Consider the following 15,244-nt stretch of genomic DNA (forward strand, 5'->3'; position numbering starts at 1 on the left):
GGGGTGTCGCATTCGTTCGTATAGTACTACCCATATTCAATTAACATTACGGGAATCAGTCGGCATCTCGCGACTGTAATTAATTTACTTGAGTATCGGCATCTTTCCTCCCGACCCCCTATGTCAGATATAATGTCTTATTACATTATTATTGGCACAGCCTGCCATTTGTCTATTCATGATTTTGTTGTAAGAAGACTGATGTTTCGATATCTTACTATTTGTTTATTTGAATAAATTAAAGTAATTCGTGTTAGTAGTTAACAGTCATAAACTTCCCCATAAATTATTTTGGAGGGTATCCTTGCATATTTAATAGGATTCAATTCACTAACCTTTAGTGTCATCACACGGTTTACAAGTATACTTGTTTTAACTTGAGAGAACTAAATATATCGAAAACGACGCGTGCTATAAAGAAATGCTCTATGGTCTGTGCTACAACTGGAAAACCATTCTGCGTGGGTGAGGTGAACTTTGTATCTTTGTACCGTCAAAAATTTTCATTACATATTCGGATTCTACGTCAAAAAAGTAAATATGGTTTACTCAGACCATTGTTTCCCATTCATAGTAGGTGACACTCTAATCGACAAATGTCATCTGTGCTTGTTTTGCCGGCCGCGGTGGCCGAGCGGTTCTAGGCGCTTCAGTCCGGAACCGCGCGACTGCTACGGTCGCAGGTTCGAATCCTGCCTCGGGCATGGATGTGTGTGATATCCTTAGGTTAGTTAGGTTTAAGTAGTTCTAAGGTCTAGGGGACTGATGACCTCTGATGTTAAGTCCCATAGTGCTCAGAGCCATTTGAACCATTTGTGCTTGTTTTCGCAATTAAGAACCGATGCATTTAGTTCTGCAATTCATTTACGATGTAAATGTAAACCTTTGCCTTCTAACTGTTGATACTGATGTTCAAACGCTACTTGGATTGTTACAAATGTGACTGTACAGTACAAGTAACATGGCAAGACATTGACATTTCTGGCGAATAAGCTATGTCCATGATAAGGTACATTTGTGTCACCTACGGGGCTGATTGCAGTGAGTCCCAAAACCATCAGAATGCTTGATTTCGGTGGCCACCTTCGTACCGTGCTTTGAGGGCGACTGATATCGGTGTGTGTTTTCATCCAAACGCCATAACCCTCGTGGTGGCCCCTACGCACCTACCGGCGGGATACGAACCACAACCATTGTAATAAGATGAAATGTGCATGACGTGATAGCGACAGGCGCACCTGCCATGGATACTCGCCGAAATCAACCTCTGAAATGGTGAGAGGCGAGGGGACTCACTAACATGAAGCATCCCGATGGGACCAGAAAACTATTACATCCACGCCGTTATTCGTGGATCACATAGAACATAGTTTCTAACCAAACACTGAAAAGGCTAACCGTATTGTACTGTACAATCAAATTTGCAACATAAAAGCAAATTTCGGGTATAGGCCCTAAATATCAGCCGTTAGAACGAAAACATTGACATTTACGTAGTAAGTGAAATGTAGAATCAAATGTGTCGGTTCGTAACAGGAAAGACGGAAATACTTGATGTTTGTTGATTAGAGCGCCATCTACCAAGAATGGAAAACAATAGTTTGAGTAAACCGTAGGAATTTTTAGGCGAATAATCGCAATATGCAATAGCAATTGGGGGGGGGGGGGGGGAGAGATAAATACGAGGCGTGTTTTTTAGGTAAGTACCGTTTCGAAATTAAAAAACGACGTGCTAAGATATCTCAATAATTTTATTTTTTGCATGAAAGCCTGTACCTTAATCTATGCACTGACGCCATGACAGTCTGATTCTTTCTTGTTTACGTTGTGTACTGAGTGTTTAAGACGCCTCTGATAATCGTGAGTCCCGCCGACTGTGAAGTACGGGGTGTTATAAGATTTCTCAGTACTAAAGGCCTAAAAGCGATCGATATTCATCGTAAGATCTGTGCAGTTTACGGAAACATTATGAGTGATGGAATGGTAAGAAAGTGAGTGAGAGCATTTAAAGATGGCCGAACAAATGTGCATGATGAACAACGGAGTGGGCGTCCTTCGGTCGTTAAGGAAAGTTTGGTGCAGGAAGTGGACAATAAAGTGAGAGAAAATAGACGCTTTACGATTTCCTCCTTGCAGGATGACTTTCCTAATGTTTCTCGTAGTGTTTTGTATGGCATTGTGGACGAGCACTTGAATTACCGAAAATTGTGCGCACGTTGGGTACCGAAAATGTTGACGGATGTGCACAAAACCGAACGTTTAGACAGTGCATTGACTTTCTTTGAGCGGTACCACAACGACGGTGATGATTTCTTAAGCCAAATTGCTACGGGCGATGAAACACGGGTGGCCTACGTCACTCCAGAATCAAAGCAACAGTCCATGGAAGTTGAGCAAGGGCATCGTTTTGCTGCAAGACAATGCCCGTCCGCATGTGGCGAATCAGATCAAAGATCTCATCACATCTTTTCGATGGGAAACTCTAGATCATCCACCGTACAGCCCCGGTCTTGCGCCCAGTGACTACCATCTGTTCCTGCACTTGAAGAAACACCTGGGCGGTCAGCGTCTTCAAGATTATGACGAAGTCAAAACAGTGGTGACGTAGTGGTTAACAAGTCAGGCGGCAGACTTCTATGAGGAGGGTATTCAAAACCAAGTACAACGCTATGACAAGTGCCTCAATATTGACAGAAATCGTGTAGAAAAGTATATTAAGGTACAGGCTTTCATGTAAAAATAAAATTATTGAGATATCTTACCACGTCTTTTTTAAATTTCAAAACGGTACTTACTTAAAAAACACGCCTCGTATTTGCAAATACGAAGTTGACTGCGCCCAGCGGTGGGGCGGGGTGGCTAGGAGGTGACCAGTTGTAGCACAGACAGATGTTCCCTTTGATAATATTAGCTTTTCACATGCAACAGCCGGCGGCAGTGGCCGAGCGGTTCTAGGTGCTACAGTCTGGAACCGCGCGACCGCTACGGTCGCAGGTTCGAATCCTGCCTCGGGCATGGATGTGTGTGATGTCCTCAGGTTAGTTAGGTTTAGGTAGTTCTAAGTTCTAGGGGACTGATGACCTCAGCAGTTAAGTCCTATAGTGCTCAGAGCCATTTTGCACAGACAACATGTAGTGTCCCTTTTGCAATATTCACCATTATCGAGGTGAAACATAAATAAAAATGACTGTATGTGACTCAAAATGAATTGCAAACATTGATTTAACTGTAAAAATATACAATATATATATCGATAAATGCAGAAAAGACATTATTTTTAGTGTATGAGATTATAATGTGTAAGTAATTAAAAGAAGTATTATCATCTCTGTAAGAGTATAAAACACAATGCAATGTTCATTCTTCTGTCTAGTCTGTTTTGTTCTGTTCGTTCTGGTGTTAGCTGGAATAAGGTACACAAGCTATTGTGCTGCGCTAGCATTTGTTTCTGTCGTAACGTAATTGCAAATATTTAATGGTGTAAACTGTGTCCCAGTAAGAATATATTAGTATAAAGTGATCTCCGTGTGTTATTTCAAGAACCCACGCCACATTTACCTTATGAAAAGAATATTTAATGAAAATTATTTAGCATGTTTCCAGCTGCTGCGGAGCGAGTAACAGTGATCTCTGATTGTTAACAATTAGCCGCCATTACGCGGTACATTTAAAAATATTTTTTTACAGCACAACGTCTGATAGCCGGAGCGGAAGAAATATTGTAAAAATATTCAGTGAGATTAATTGAAGTAATCCAGTGAAATAATTTTATTAAAACTTGTCTATTTTCAATTATAGTGAACTGGAGCTGAGTAATACTACGCTATTGCATTTACAGTAATTTGTAGGGAGCCTGGCGCTCGATAAAACCAGATATAATACGTAATTGGCAACCTAAGAAATTCATTATTTTGCTTATTATATCTCTTTTGTATTTTTTTGAAAGCTAAAAGTAAAAACTAACTTCACTAAAAATCAGTAACAGATCACGAGAAATCAAAGGACAAACAAATTTACTAGGAGAGTGTTTCATCTAAATAAATAGCTACATTATTTTTTTAAGAGATATAATAAACATTTGATCGTTTTCGAGATGTTTAGTTCTCTCAAGTTGAACCAAACACCCTGTACAAAACAAGGACTTTCAGCAGGAAGTATCTCAGCATCATCCAAACAGTTCGTAGAGTCATATGCCATGTGTGGACGAGCATTGTCCTGTTGGAAAATGGCACTGCAATACTGTTACACGAGAGATAACATACGCGAATGACGTAGTAGGTCCGCGACGTACTGTTGTGGCGCCAGAGTTTCCTCAATCACTACTAGCTGCGCCCTGAAGTCATATACGATGGCTCCTCCATCGTGACTCCAGGAGTAACATCGTTGCGCCTCTTCGTAACGAAGACATGCGTGCCACCTGCTACAGGGGCTGCAGCGACTGCGCCACTCACCCGGGTCGCTCCAGGCGTCTCCGGCCTGCGCCGCCTGCAGCTCGAGCAGGCACTCCGTGCAGAAGCTGTGCAGGCAGGCCAGGAGCCGCGGCTCCGACTGCGCGCGCCGGCAGATGCCGCACACCGCACGGTTCGCCACCGCTCTGCACACACACAAACACACGCACATATTCACACAAGGGCTCACTCCAATGCACACACTACGAGATGGGCCTCAAGAGCAAGCGTCAAGTTCGTTCCACTTTGGCACTAAGGCCGCGGTCACATTGGCACCGATATCGGTGGATTCCGCCGAAGACCGAAATCGGCCGACCTTTTTAAATCAGTACACTACTACGCAAAATACTAACACGAATTCTTTACAGACGAATGGAAAAACTGGTAGAAGCCGACCTCGGGGAAGATCAGTTTGGATTCCGTAGAAATATTGGAACACGTGAGGCAATACTGACCTTACGACTTATCTTAGAAGAAAGATTAAGGAAAGGTAAACCTACGTTTCTAGCATTTGTAGACTTAGAGAAAGCTTTTGACAATGTTGACCGGAATACTTGCCGTCGAGGGACATGAAAGGGAAGCAGTGGTTGGGAAGGGAGTGAGACAGGGTTGTAACCTCTCCCCGATGTTATTCAATCTGTATATTGAGCAAGCAGTAAAGGAAACAAAAGAAAAATTCGGAGTAGCTATTAAAATCCATGGAGAAGAAATAAAAACTTTGAGGTTCACGGATGAAATTGTGATTCTGTCAGAGACAGCAAAGGACTTGGAAGAGCAGTTGAACGGAATGGACAGTGTCTTGAAAGGAGGATATAAGATGAACATCAACAAAAGCAAAACGAGGATAATGGAATGTAGTCGAATTAAGTCGGGTGATGCTGACGGAATTAGATTAGGAAATGAGACGCTTAAAGTAGTAAAGCAGTTTTGCTATTTGGGGAGCAAAATAACTGATGATGGTCGAAGTAGAGAAGATATAAAATGTAGACTGGCAATGGCAAGGAAAGCGTTTCTGAAGAAGATAAATTTGTTAACATCCAGTATTGATTTAAGTGTCAGGAAGTCATTTCTGAAAGTATTTGTATGGAGTGTAGCCATGTATGGAAGTGAAACATGGACGATAAATAGTTTGGACAAGAAGAGAATAGAAGCTTCGGAAATGTGGTGCTATAGGAGAATGATGAAGATTAGATGGGTAGATCATATAACTAATGAGGAGGTATTGAATAGGATTGGGGAGAGGAGAAGTTTGTGGCACAACTTGACGAGTAGAACGGACCAGTTGGTACGACATGTTCTGAGGCATCAAGGGATCACCAATTTAGCATTGGAGGGCAGCGTGGAGGGTAAAAATCGTAGAGGGAGACCAAGAGATGAATACACTAAGCAGATTCAGAAGGATGTAGGTTGCAGTAAGTACTGCGAGATGAAGAAGCTTGTGCAGGATACGGTAGCATGGAGAGCTGCATCAAAGCAGTCTCAGAACTGAAGACCACAACAACACTACTACGACCGCCGTCACACTGTAGCTGATCTCATCGCCCGAACGACAATAGGTGAAACTCAGATCGGTTTGTTTTCTTTGGTCAAATCGACTGACGTTCTCACATATGGACTGTGAAACGAACGGTTTAATCCAAGGAAGAGCGAATGTTTTCTTGAGGAAAACAATATCATGAAGGTGAAGGAGCTCGTACAAGATAGAGTGCATGGTCGGCTGCATCAAACCAATCTTCGGACTGAAGACCACAACAACGACGATGACGACATGGTTTGGAATCTGTGGACTGAAATTGCAGGTTTATTGGAAACCACTAATAGACAAAATATTTATAGAAAATTTTAGGTGTGAATTGTAACCTCAAAACATACTTTGTTCAAGTGGGAAGGATGGGGTGTCTTATGCTTACTGTGTGGATCTTTTTTGGGTTGTTGAAGGTGGACATAGCTGTCTACAAATTATTATCAGTGCTTACTGGCGTTTTTATGTCACTAGGGTGGTGATTCTGTTACATAAAGTGGTTTGTGAATGTGGTGTTGCGTGTGTCTGTTTTTCACGGCTTTACGTGTGCGGACTATTTTTTTAACTTTGTTTATCTTTCACACATATGCTAAATGACAGTCATTGAAGGTTAATTACCGCATGCCTGCACAGCTTCAAATAAATTCAGCAAAACATAGCCTTTGTAACTTCGCTTTGCAGGGTTAGCCCTAATCATGCCGAGTATGAAAATGTGAAGACACATACGTGAAACACTTCCGGATAAAGAAAGCTAATTTCGATTATTTAGAGTACTTGTGCAGGTGTGATTCGAGCTCTATTAAAAAAAAATCCGGTACTCACATTAAAGATGCAGTTCTGGCTCAAGTAAAACTAGAAGTGACACTTCGGCGTTTGACACTTTGCGATTACATCTTTCCAGTATTCAGGCCTATACCGCGTTCTGAAAAATACAATTTCAAAGTTTTTGTGCGATACATTGGATGCTGTTTATGATGCCTTGAAGACTAAAAGCTAATATTTTCACTCTTGCACCCCAAATACCAAATTTTGAAACTATGCTTTGTGCAATTACACTAAAAAGACTGACAGCAACGCCACCACGTCGCATAATGCTCTTCGTACATCCACAGGACGTCGTGTTACGATTCAGATTGTGCGCAATAGGCTGCATGATGCGCAACTTCACTCCCGACGTCCAAGGCGAGGACTATCTTTGCAACCACGACACCATGCAGCACGGTATAGATGGGCCCAACAACATGCCGAATGGACCGCTCAGGATTGGCATCACGTTCTCTTCACCGATGAGTGTCGCATATGCCTTCAACCAGACAATCGTCGGAGACGTGTTTGGAAGCAGCCCTGTCAGGCTGAACGCCTTAGACACACGGACCAGCTATTGCAGCGAGGTGGAGGTTCCCTGGCATTATGTGGGGCCGACGTACGCCGCTGGTGATCATGAAGGCGCCGTAACAGCTGTACGATACGTGAATGCCATCCTCCGACCGATAGTGAAACCATATCGGCAGCAAATTGGCGAGGCATTCGTCTTCATGGACGACAATTCGCGCCCCCATCGTGCACATCTTGTGAATGTCTTCCTTCAAGATAACGACATCGCTCGACTAGAGTGGCCAGCCTGTTCTCCAGACCATGAGCCCTATCGAACATGCCTGGGATAGATTGAAAAGGGCTGTTTATGGACGACGTGACCACCAACCAATCTGGGGGATCTACGCCGAATCGCGGTTGAGGAGTGGGACAATCTGGTCCAACACTGCCTTGATGAACTTGTAGATAGTATGCCACGACGAATACGGTAAAGCATCAATGCAAGTGGACTTGCTACTGGGTATTAGAGGTACCGGTGTATACAGCAATCTGGACCACCACCTCTGAAGGCCTCGCTGTATGGTGGTACAACATGCAATGTATGGTCTTCATGAGTACTAAAAATAGCGGAAATGATGTTTATGTTGATCTCTATTCCAATTTTCTGTACAGATTCCGGAACTCTCGGAACCGAAGTGATGTAAAACTTTTTTTGATGTGTGTAGCTTATTTACATGAATTCGGCATCTTGTTAATAAAAAACGCCGCATTCCAGCACTTGTCTCGAAGCATGGTACCCATACCATTCTTGGAGGTTAAAATCTAACATACTTCATACAAAGAACAGATTCTTACCTAACCTCCTTGACCGTGCCTCAGACTGACGAAGGAGATCGGATGCATTGTGACAAAGCTGTCGCCCATTTTATCGGGCGACCTCTGGCGATGGCGTCTGTCGATCGTTGTTGGTGCCACTGTGGACGCAGCCTAAGGCAGCAGAAAGCAAACATTGCCGTTCGAGAAAGAACTGATAACATCGCTTAATTCATTTGACCTTCTTTCTGATCCTCTGTCACTCGTCATTAAGTACATTTCAACAGGACGGCTGAACTAGGGCTCCCACGAAAATTTCTGTTCGCAGATGAGATAACACACTGGGGACAACGTCGGAAGGAAAGCTTACGTTTTAACGTCCCGCCGAAAACTTAATCATTAGAGACGGGGCACAAGCTCAGACTGTGTCACGGATGGGAAAGAAAGTCGGCCGTGCCCTTTCAAAGAAAGCATCCTGGCATTTGTGTGGAGCGCTTTATGGAAATAATGGAAAACCTAAATCTGGATGGTCGGACGCGGATTTGAATCGATGTTCTCCCGAATGCAAGTCCAATGTGCTAAGCACTGCCCCTCCTCGGCGGAAAAATTAGTTTTCCCACCTCCAACACTCCACTGAGGATACGGATGGATGGAATTCTCATCACGAGCATGTTTTTTCTTTTTTCTTTTTTTGTGCCGTCTGACAAGTGGATGCAACGCATCTCAAAATTTGAGCTCCTGTCCAATGAGGCTAACGGAACTGACACTGTGTCAAAGCGAACATAAAAATATTTCTGAGAGATTAGTGGGCAAGGTTTCGCAAAAAAATCCTCATGTGGTGCCGGACATAATTAGAATAGTCTTACGGACCAGAATTTTTATTGGAGCGCGATACCTCGATGAAAAGCTGAAGAAAGGGAAGGTGGCAGCATCACAGACGAGCAAATTTCACTGATACTCTTCAGCAATCGGAGGGATTTAACGAGGTAAGTAATTGCTATAAACAAAACGTAAATGGTAATTTTGGGTGTTAAGCTGCCTTATTTGTGACGTAGCAAAAGAACTCGCCTCGCGTTCGCAGTTCTGCTTCACTGCTGACGTCATTCCAATAGCCAATAGCATGTCGTTCCGCTTCGGGCTCAACCTTTATAGAATAAATTTGCTGGAAACCATTACCGAGAAAAACGTAAAACAGGCCGTATTAATACGAACTTTCGACGATATCCTCCCACTGTTTTACCCAAGAAAGGCACTGACTGTCGAAGAACCAACGGGATCACACAGATGTACCTGTGTGTAACGCGCCAAAATAATATTGCACAGGACGTTACGGGTCATGCGCCTCCTCAACTCATTACGAATAGAACTACAGCCACGTGTAAAGTAAAAAGGTATGGATATGGTAGCTTTGTGTATAGTGACGTTATACACTGATCAGCCAGAAGATTGTGATCACCGACCTACTATCGATATAAACGCGTCAGGCGATAACAGCGCCAACTGGCGAGCAATGACTGCTACTGAGACACACGCACTGTGCATGTAGTATCAGTGAGTGTGCTGTCCGTGTGTAGAATGTTGAAGGCACGCGATCTACCCGAGTTTGACCGGGGACAGATTGTGATAGCCCGGCGGCACGGTACGAGCATTTCGGAAACTGCATGACTTTTTGGGTGTTGGGGGAGTGCTGTGGCGAGTGTCTTCAACACGTGGCGAAACCAAGGTGAAACCACGTCGAGACGTCATGGGGATGGGCGGCCACCCCTCATGACAGATGTCAGACGTCACAGACAGGGCAGACTGGTAAAACAGGACAGGCAATAAACTGTCACAGAACTAATATCAGACTTTAATGCTGGGCAGAGTAAAAAGTGTGTCTGAATACACAGTGCACCGGACACTCCTAACGATGGGCCTCCGCAGCCGACGACCTATGAATGTGAACATTCCCGTGGGCATCCATGCATCCACTGGAGCTTGTGCAAGGCACCATGATGGCCAAGGAGTATCGTACACTGGTTGCAGGCCACGTACACACCTTCATGGCGATCATGTTTCCCGATGCCAGTGGCATTTTTCAACAAGATAATGCCCCCCGCCCGGAATTAGGTGACTTGTGTGTGCATATGTGATGTAAACTCCTTCCAGCAACCCGCCAAGGCCTCATGCTTCCATGACACGACGCGTGCCAAAGTGGACGTACCGGCAATTAGGCAATTAGGTAGGTAATCATAATGTTCTTGCTGATCAGTGTAAGTATATGTGCATATCGTTGTAGAGAGAGAGAGAGAGAGAGAGAGAGAGAGAGAGAGAGAGGGAAGGTTTGCGAGGAACTGAGTAACTGCCATGCTTATAATCCGTTATTATACGCCACATAACAAGTGCCCACTGTGACTAGACGTTAAGTTGGCGCCAATTATGACCTGTCACCCATAGTGTCCTTGTTTCCATCACAATGTGTAATACGCAGCTTACTCCTAGGAGAATTAGACACATTACACGTCGAGAAAGTCATAGACTTTAGTCTGTGAGTACGCAGCCAGGTACACTTTCACACACGCTAGGCTTTAAATTATGTTCTGAGATATATTGTGCCAAAATTTGGTACAAAGTAGTTCTCATTCCCATGTTCTGAGTAAGGTTCCCGGGAAGGTTCCCTTGGTTTAAGGCAAACGCTGAAACAAGTGATCACTTTCCATTTATTCCCAATTCGAAGCCCCCCCTCCCATTATAGTCCCCCCTGATATTTGCCTAATAACAACTGACGCTCTACTACGATCGGTTTCCAAACAGCCTTCTTTACTCTTTGAACTGGAGAATGGAAGTACAAATAAAAAAAAAGGTCCTATGTTGTTTCTCGTTATCAACTGAACGCTTATAGTGGTCATAACACAGGGCGTTTTAAAAAGAATCACCCGATTTCCAGACGTCATATGTACTGATGAAAACATAATACAAAAGAAGTACGCTGTTTTGCAGTACAATTACAAACGCTGTATGCGTTCACCACCAGCCGCACAAACACTATCTCGATGACATAAGTTCTACGTACATTTTGTTTAAAATTTCTTCATCGACGAAAGTCACTGCTGCTGTTTCTCTATTCTTGGACTCATTTATGTTACGAGTTAAAGGGAAGGTGAAAACAAATTCCTTCACGTACACCCAAAAGAAAAAGTCGAATATTGTCATGTCTAAAGATCTTGGAGGCAAGGAATACGAGTATAGCGCAGTGTCTCGGCGTCCATAATTGTCCTGTCCAACGTTGAGGCAATGTGTCGTGAGGAAAAGTTGTATACTGTTACGCCATTGTGGTGGCGTTCCATTCTCTTCGAATATGTCGAATATGAAATCGTTGGAGTCCTCCCTAATTATGCAAAAAGCCACGTCTGCAGCATTTCAGGGAAGCTCGTTCCTGTCACTGCATTATCAACTGGTTCAAATGGCTCTGAGAACTATGGGACTTAAATTCTGAGGTCATCAGTCCCCTAGAACTTAGAACTACTTAAACCTAACTAACCTAAGGACATCACACACATCCATTCCGGAGGCAGGATTCGAACCCGCGACCGTAGTGGTCCACTGCATTATGCTAAAGAGAGAATAGGTCATACTTTTTTTTTCAGAGCAAATGGCGCAAAGCAAGATCACTTTCTGCAAATGTCATTCATACTCAGCTATACCATTAGGGTTATGGAATCTTCATATGCGCACATTATGCCGGTTAACTTTACCGCTAAAACAGAATGAGGAGAACAGTGATGTCCATACCTACAACACTAGTGGAAAAAATTGCTTATATTACACATTATTGAAGCTGTCAGGGCTTCGCAAAGGAGTTCAGTGAGGTGCTACAAAGACTTTTGATCATTTTCCCAATAGCATACAATGTCTGACAGGTAGCGAAGTAAGTTTTAAATCTAGCCCAAAATCATTTCTCCTAAATAAGTCCTTCTATTTTATGGACGAATTATTATTTAAAAATTGGTAGTCTGCAAAAAAAAAAAAAAAAAAATAATAATAATAATAATTTTTAATGTCCTTGCATGAGTACATGTGTAGGACTAAAAAGTAATATGTTCGTTAAAGTTAGCACTAGTGATGTATATATATGCTTTAAACTGACTCCTCCCACATAATTTCGACAAAGAATCCTTCAGTGATTCATGGGACATGGCGAAAGGGTACAGTACCGCCCGAGAATGATATAGGTACAACATTCTTCGTTATTCTTGTCAGAACAACATATTTTTTGTAATAATAACTCAATTTCACTTAATACACCAAAGCCGAATACCAGTGTAGGAAAGAATGACAATTTATTTTTTTAATTGATCACATGTGCACCACTACAAAATAAATCCCTACATCCAATTTGGTGAGATCTGCGAAATGAATGAATGTATGGTCGTCTGCTAACTGCAGATAGTGAATGTGCAATATATGATCATCTTTGAGACGGTCCTTTGGTCACATTTGGTGGAACCAAAGAGATGAAATTTACCTGAGCTTTGAGCGCCTGAAATGCTGCTGACCAATGGGTAGCATGGTCTTCCCCCACCTCGACGGAGGTGCGAGATGACCTGAAGAACGGCCATGTTTCAGCACTCTGGCGCTGGATCTTGTGTTGGTAAGACCTGTCTTAGGTGTGCTCCGTAAAGACAAAAGAGTGGAGAAAATGATATGCATGTGAAATACTCAAGAGTAGTTTGGAATAATTACTTCTCTATTTCAGGAACTTTTGGGGGGAGAATTAAATGACAGACAGGTAATATTAAGGGGCTCGTAGTAATCTTCGGAAGTGACCAACGGTCACAGTGAAACCACGTGTAGGAATAAGATGAAATACTTGCGAGTGCTAGTACTAAGTTGGAATACTGTCGAATGCTAGTACTAAGTTGAAATATTTCCGAGTGCTAAAGTTAAGCTGAATTACTGGCGTGTGTATTATAAGTTGGAAATATTTAAGAAATGGCGTGTGCAGGACTTGGAATTAGAGACGAGTACTTCCACGTGGTGAGTACTGTGTGAGTCTCAATCTGTGTAATAGACAAAGGATAAAGAGAAGTACTCGTCCATGGTATCAGTTGAGGACTCGCGTGTGTGACGAAAATGTTCTTAATATTATTCTGCGTGTTATGTTTCCGTGTGACGCTGGATTCAAACTCTAATACTCTGAGAGAGAAGCAAGGTGAGTCAGCCGTCTATCCAGCAACGCCACTTGGCTTGCATTGCACAGGAAAACGTGCATATATCCTCCAGAGTTCGTAGTAGGAAAGAAAAGTTACGAAGTGGGGTAGTGTCGTGTGAAACTGAGATGAATACTAATTGAAGTGGGAAAGCTGAAAGTGAAGTGATTCTAACGTTGTGACTATTCTTTGTGATGTATGTTGCCAGTGTGTTGTATTCCATGTAATTTAAGTATGTGTGGTTTGCATGGGAGAGTAGCAAGATAGGTTCAAAGTTCCTTTTTGTACCACTCGGTCTGGAGTAAATTTTCGTGATAATGGGTGTGAGAGTCGAAGTGTGAGATATAGCAAAAGATCCACCATCCTATCCAGAAAGTGCACTGTAGCGTTAGATAATTACGAGACCATAAGATAATCACCAATGTAAAGCCATGCCCACTGGGCGGAGTTTCTCGTGTGTAATTATTGTATAAAAATGTAATAATAGAATAATAGAATTTATCGGAATAAAAAAAAAAGATAGTGAAAAGAAAAAGATTGGTGGCCTTATTCTTCGAATAGAGTGTAGTCATGATATCCAGAATTTATAATGTATGCGCCATTCATATTCAGTGCGATGGCCACGGGTTGGTCAAAGCCGTTGGATAAGAAAGAAATGTGGTATTGCCAGTGCGTAGTGGACAATCAGAGTTGTGTAAATTACTAATAGTCAGATGTGCGTTATCCGTTTCTGTTGCGTAATATTCAAACAGGAGAATAATTTGTAGCTTAATTGTGAGTACTAGAGCTCATAATCAGTCATTGATGTTACCCGATAAATAAACATAAATCCACTCGCTTGGCAGACCACTCATCTTGCAGGCCTGACTGCTTGATGCCACAGTATGAGCAAGGCATGTGGGTGCCTCTCAGTGTAACTAACTAACTGATACGTCACTGAAAATTAACTTCACTTAAAATCTGTTGCTTTCCGCGTCCTCTAAGATAATTTTTATAACGTTCACATCGTATTCTTTCATCTCCAAGGTGAAAAGTTCGCGCTAATTGTTTGTAGACACTCACGAGACAATCGTGTGGGGACTCATATATTTTGTGACAGCTTTGTACTCAGTTACAAATAATTATTTACTGCGAGCTCTAGAGAAATAAAGAATTAATCAGTTTATGTTAGTAAACTGAGGAATGTGCAATCCAAAGCTAAAGCTTCGATTGCAGTTTCTCAAATTTGTAAAAAAATTCTAATAAGCAGGACCAGTCTCCACATCAAAAAAAACTATTGCCATCAACCTTAAGGGAAATTTTAAGATTCCTGGACTGGGAAAAAGGAGAATGATTATGTGTTAATGAAAAATACTTAAACCATCTTCGTTACGCTGATGACTTTGTACTGTTTACCTGGTGTTGAGATAAAAGTCAGTAACTGAAGGAACAATATAATAAAACAAATGGCCTGTAAACCAGTTAGAATGAAACTAAAATAGTTCACGATCAACACATAGAAAAGAAAATAGTGCAAAGTATCAATGGACTCAGAGAAACAGTTGCTGAGTTTTTGTATCTGTGGTAGCTGAAGGTAACGTCTAGATGCAGAGCAAAAGAAATCAACAGAAGAGTTGAAGTGAACGGGAGTACCTGGGCTGAACAAAGTGGGAATTTGATGAGGAAGGATGCAATGTGTCCGAAACGGAAAATATACACTCAGTACGTTTTATCCATTCTGATTTGTCTACATCTAGATCTGTAATCCGCAAGCATATGATGAATGGCGAAAGACACTTTGTGTACCAGTGTCACTTCTCCCTTTTCCAGCTCCAGTTGCGAATGGCTCGAGGAAAGAACGACTGTCTGTAAAGTTACCACGTGAGCTCGAATCTCTCTCTAGTTTTATTGCCAGGGCCCTTTATAGAGGTATACCCAGGAAGAATCAATGCATTGGCTGCCTCTTCGAGGAACAAACG

General features: G+C 42.4%; 1 protein-coding gene across 1 annotated transcript in view; it reads right to left on the reverse strand.

The window, feature by feature from the left end:
- Window positions 1–15,244, reverse strand: part of LOC124613529 (tripartite motif-containing protein 45) — a 169,788-nt gene that overhangs the window by 142,275 nt on the left and 12,269 nt on the right. The window contains exon 2 of the mRNA XM_047142239.1: window positions 4,452–4,594. Within this exon, the coding sequence (XP_046998195.1) occupies window positions 4,452–4,594 (143 nt within the window). The remainder of the gene's footprint in view (window positions 1–4,451; window positions 4,595–15,244) is intronic.

The sequence above is a fragment of the Schistocerca americana genome, chromosome 4 (genome assembly GCF_021461395.2).
Source record: "Schistocerca americana isolate TAMUIC-IGC-003095 chromosome 4, iqSchAmer2.1, whole genome shotgun sequence".
NCBI lineage: Eukaryota > Metazoa > Arthropoda > Insecta > Orthoptera > Acrididae > Schistocerca > Schistocerca americana.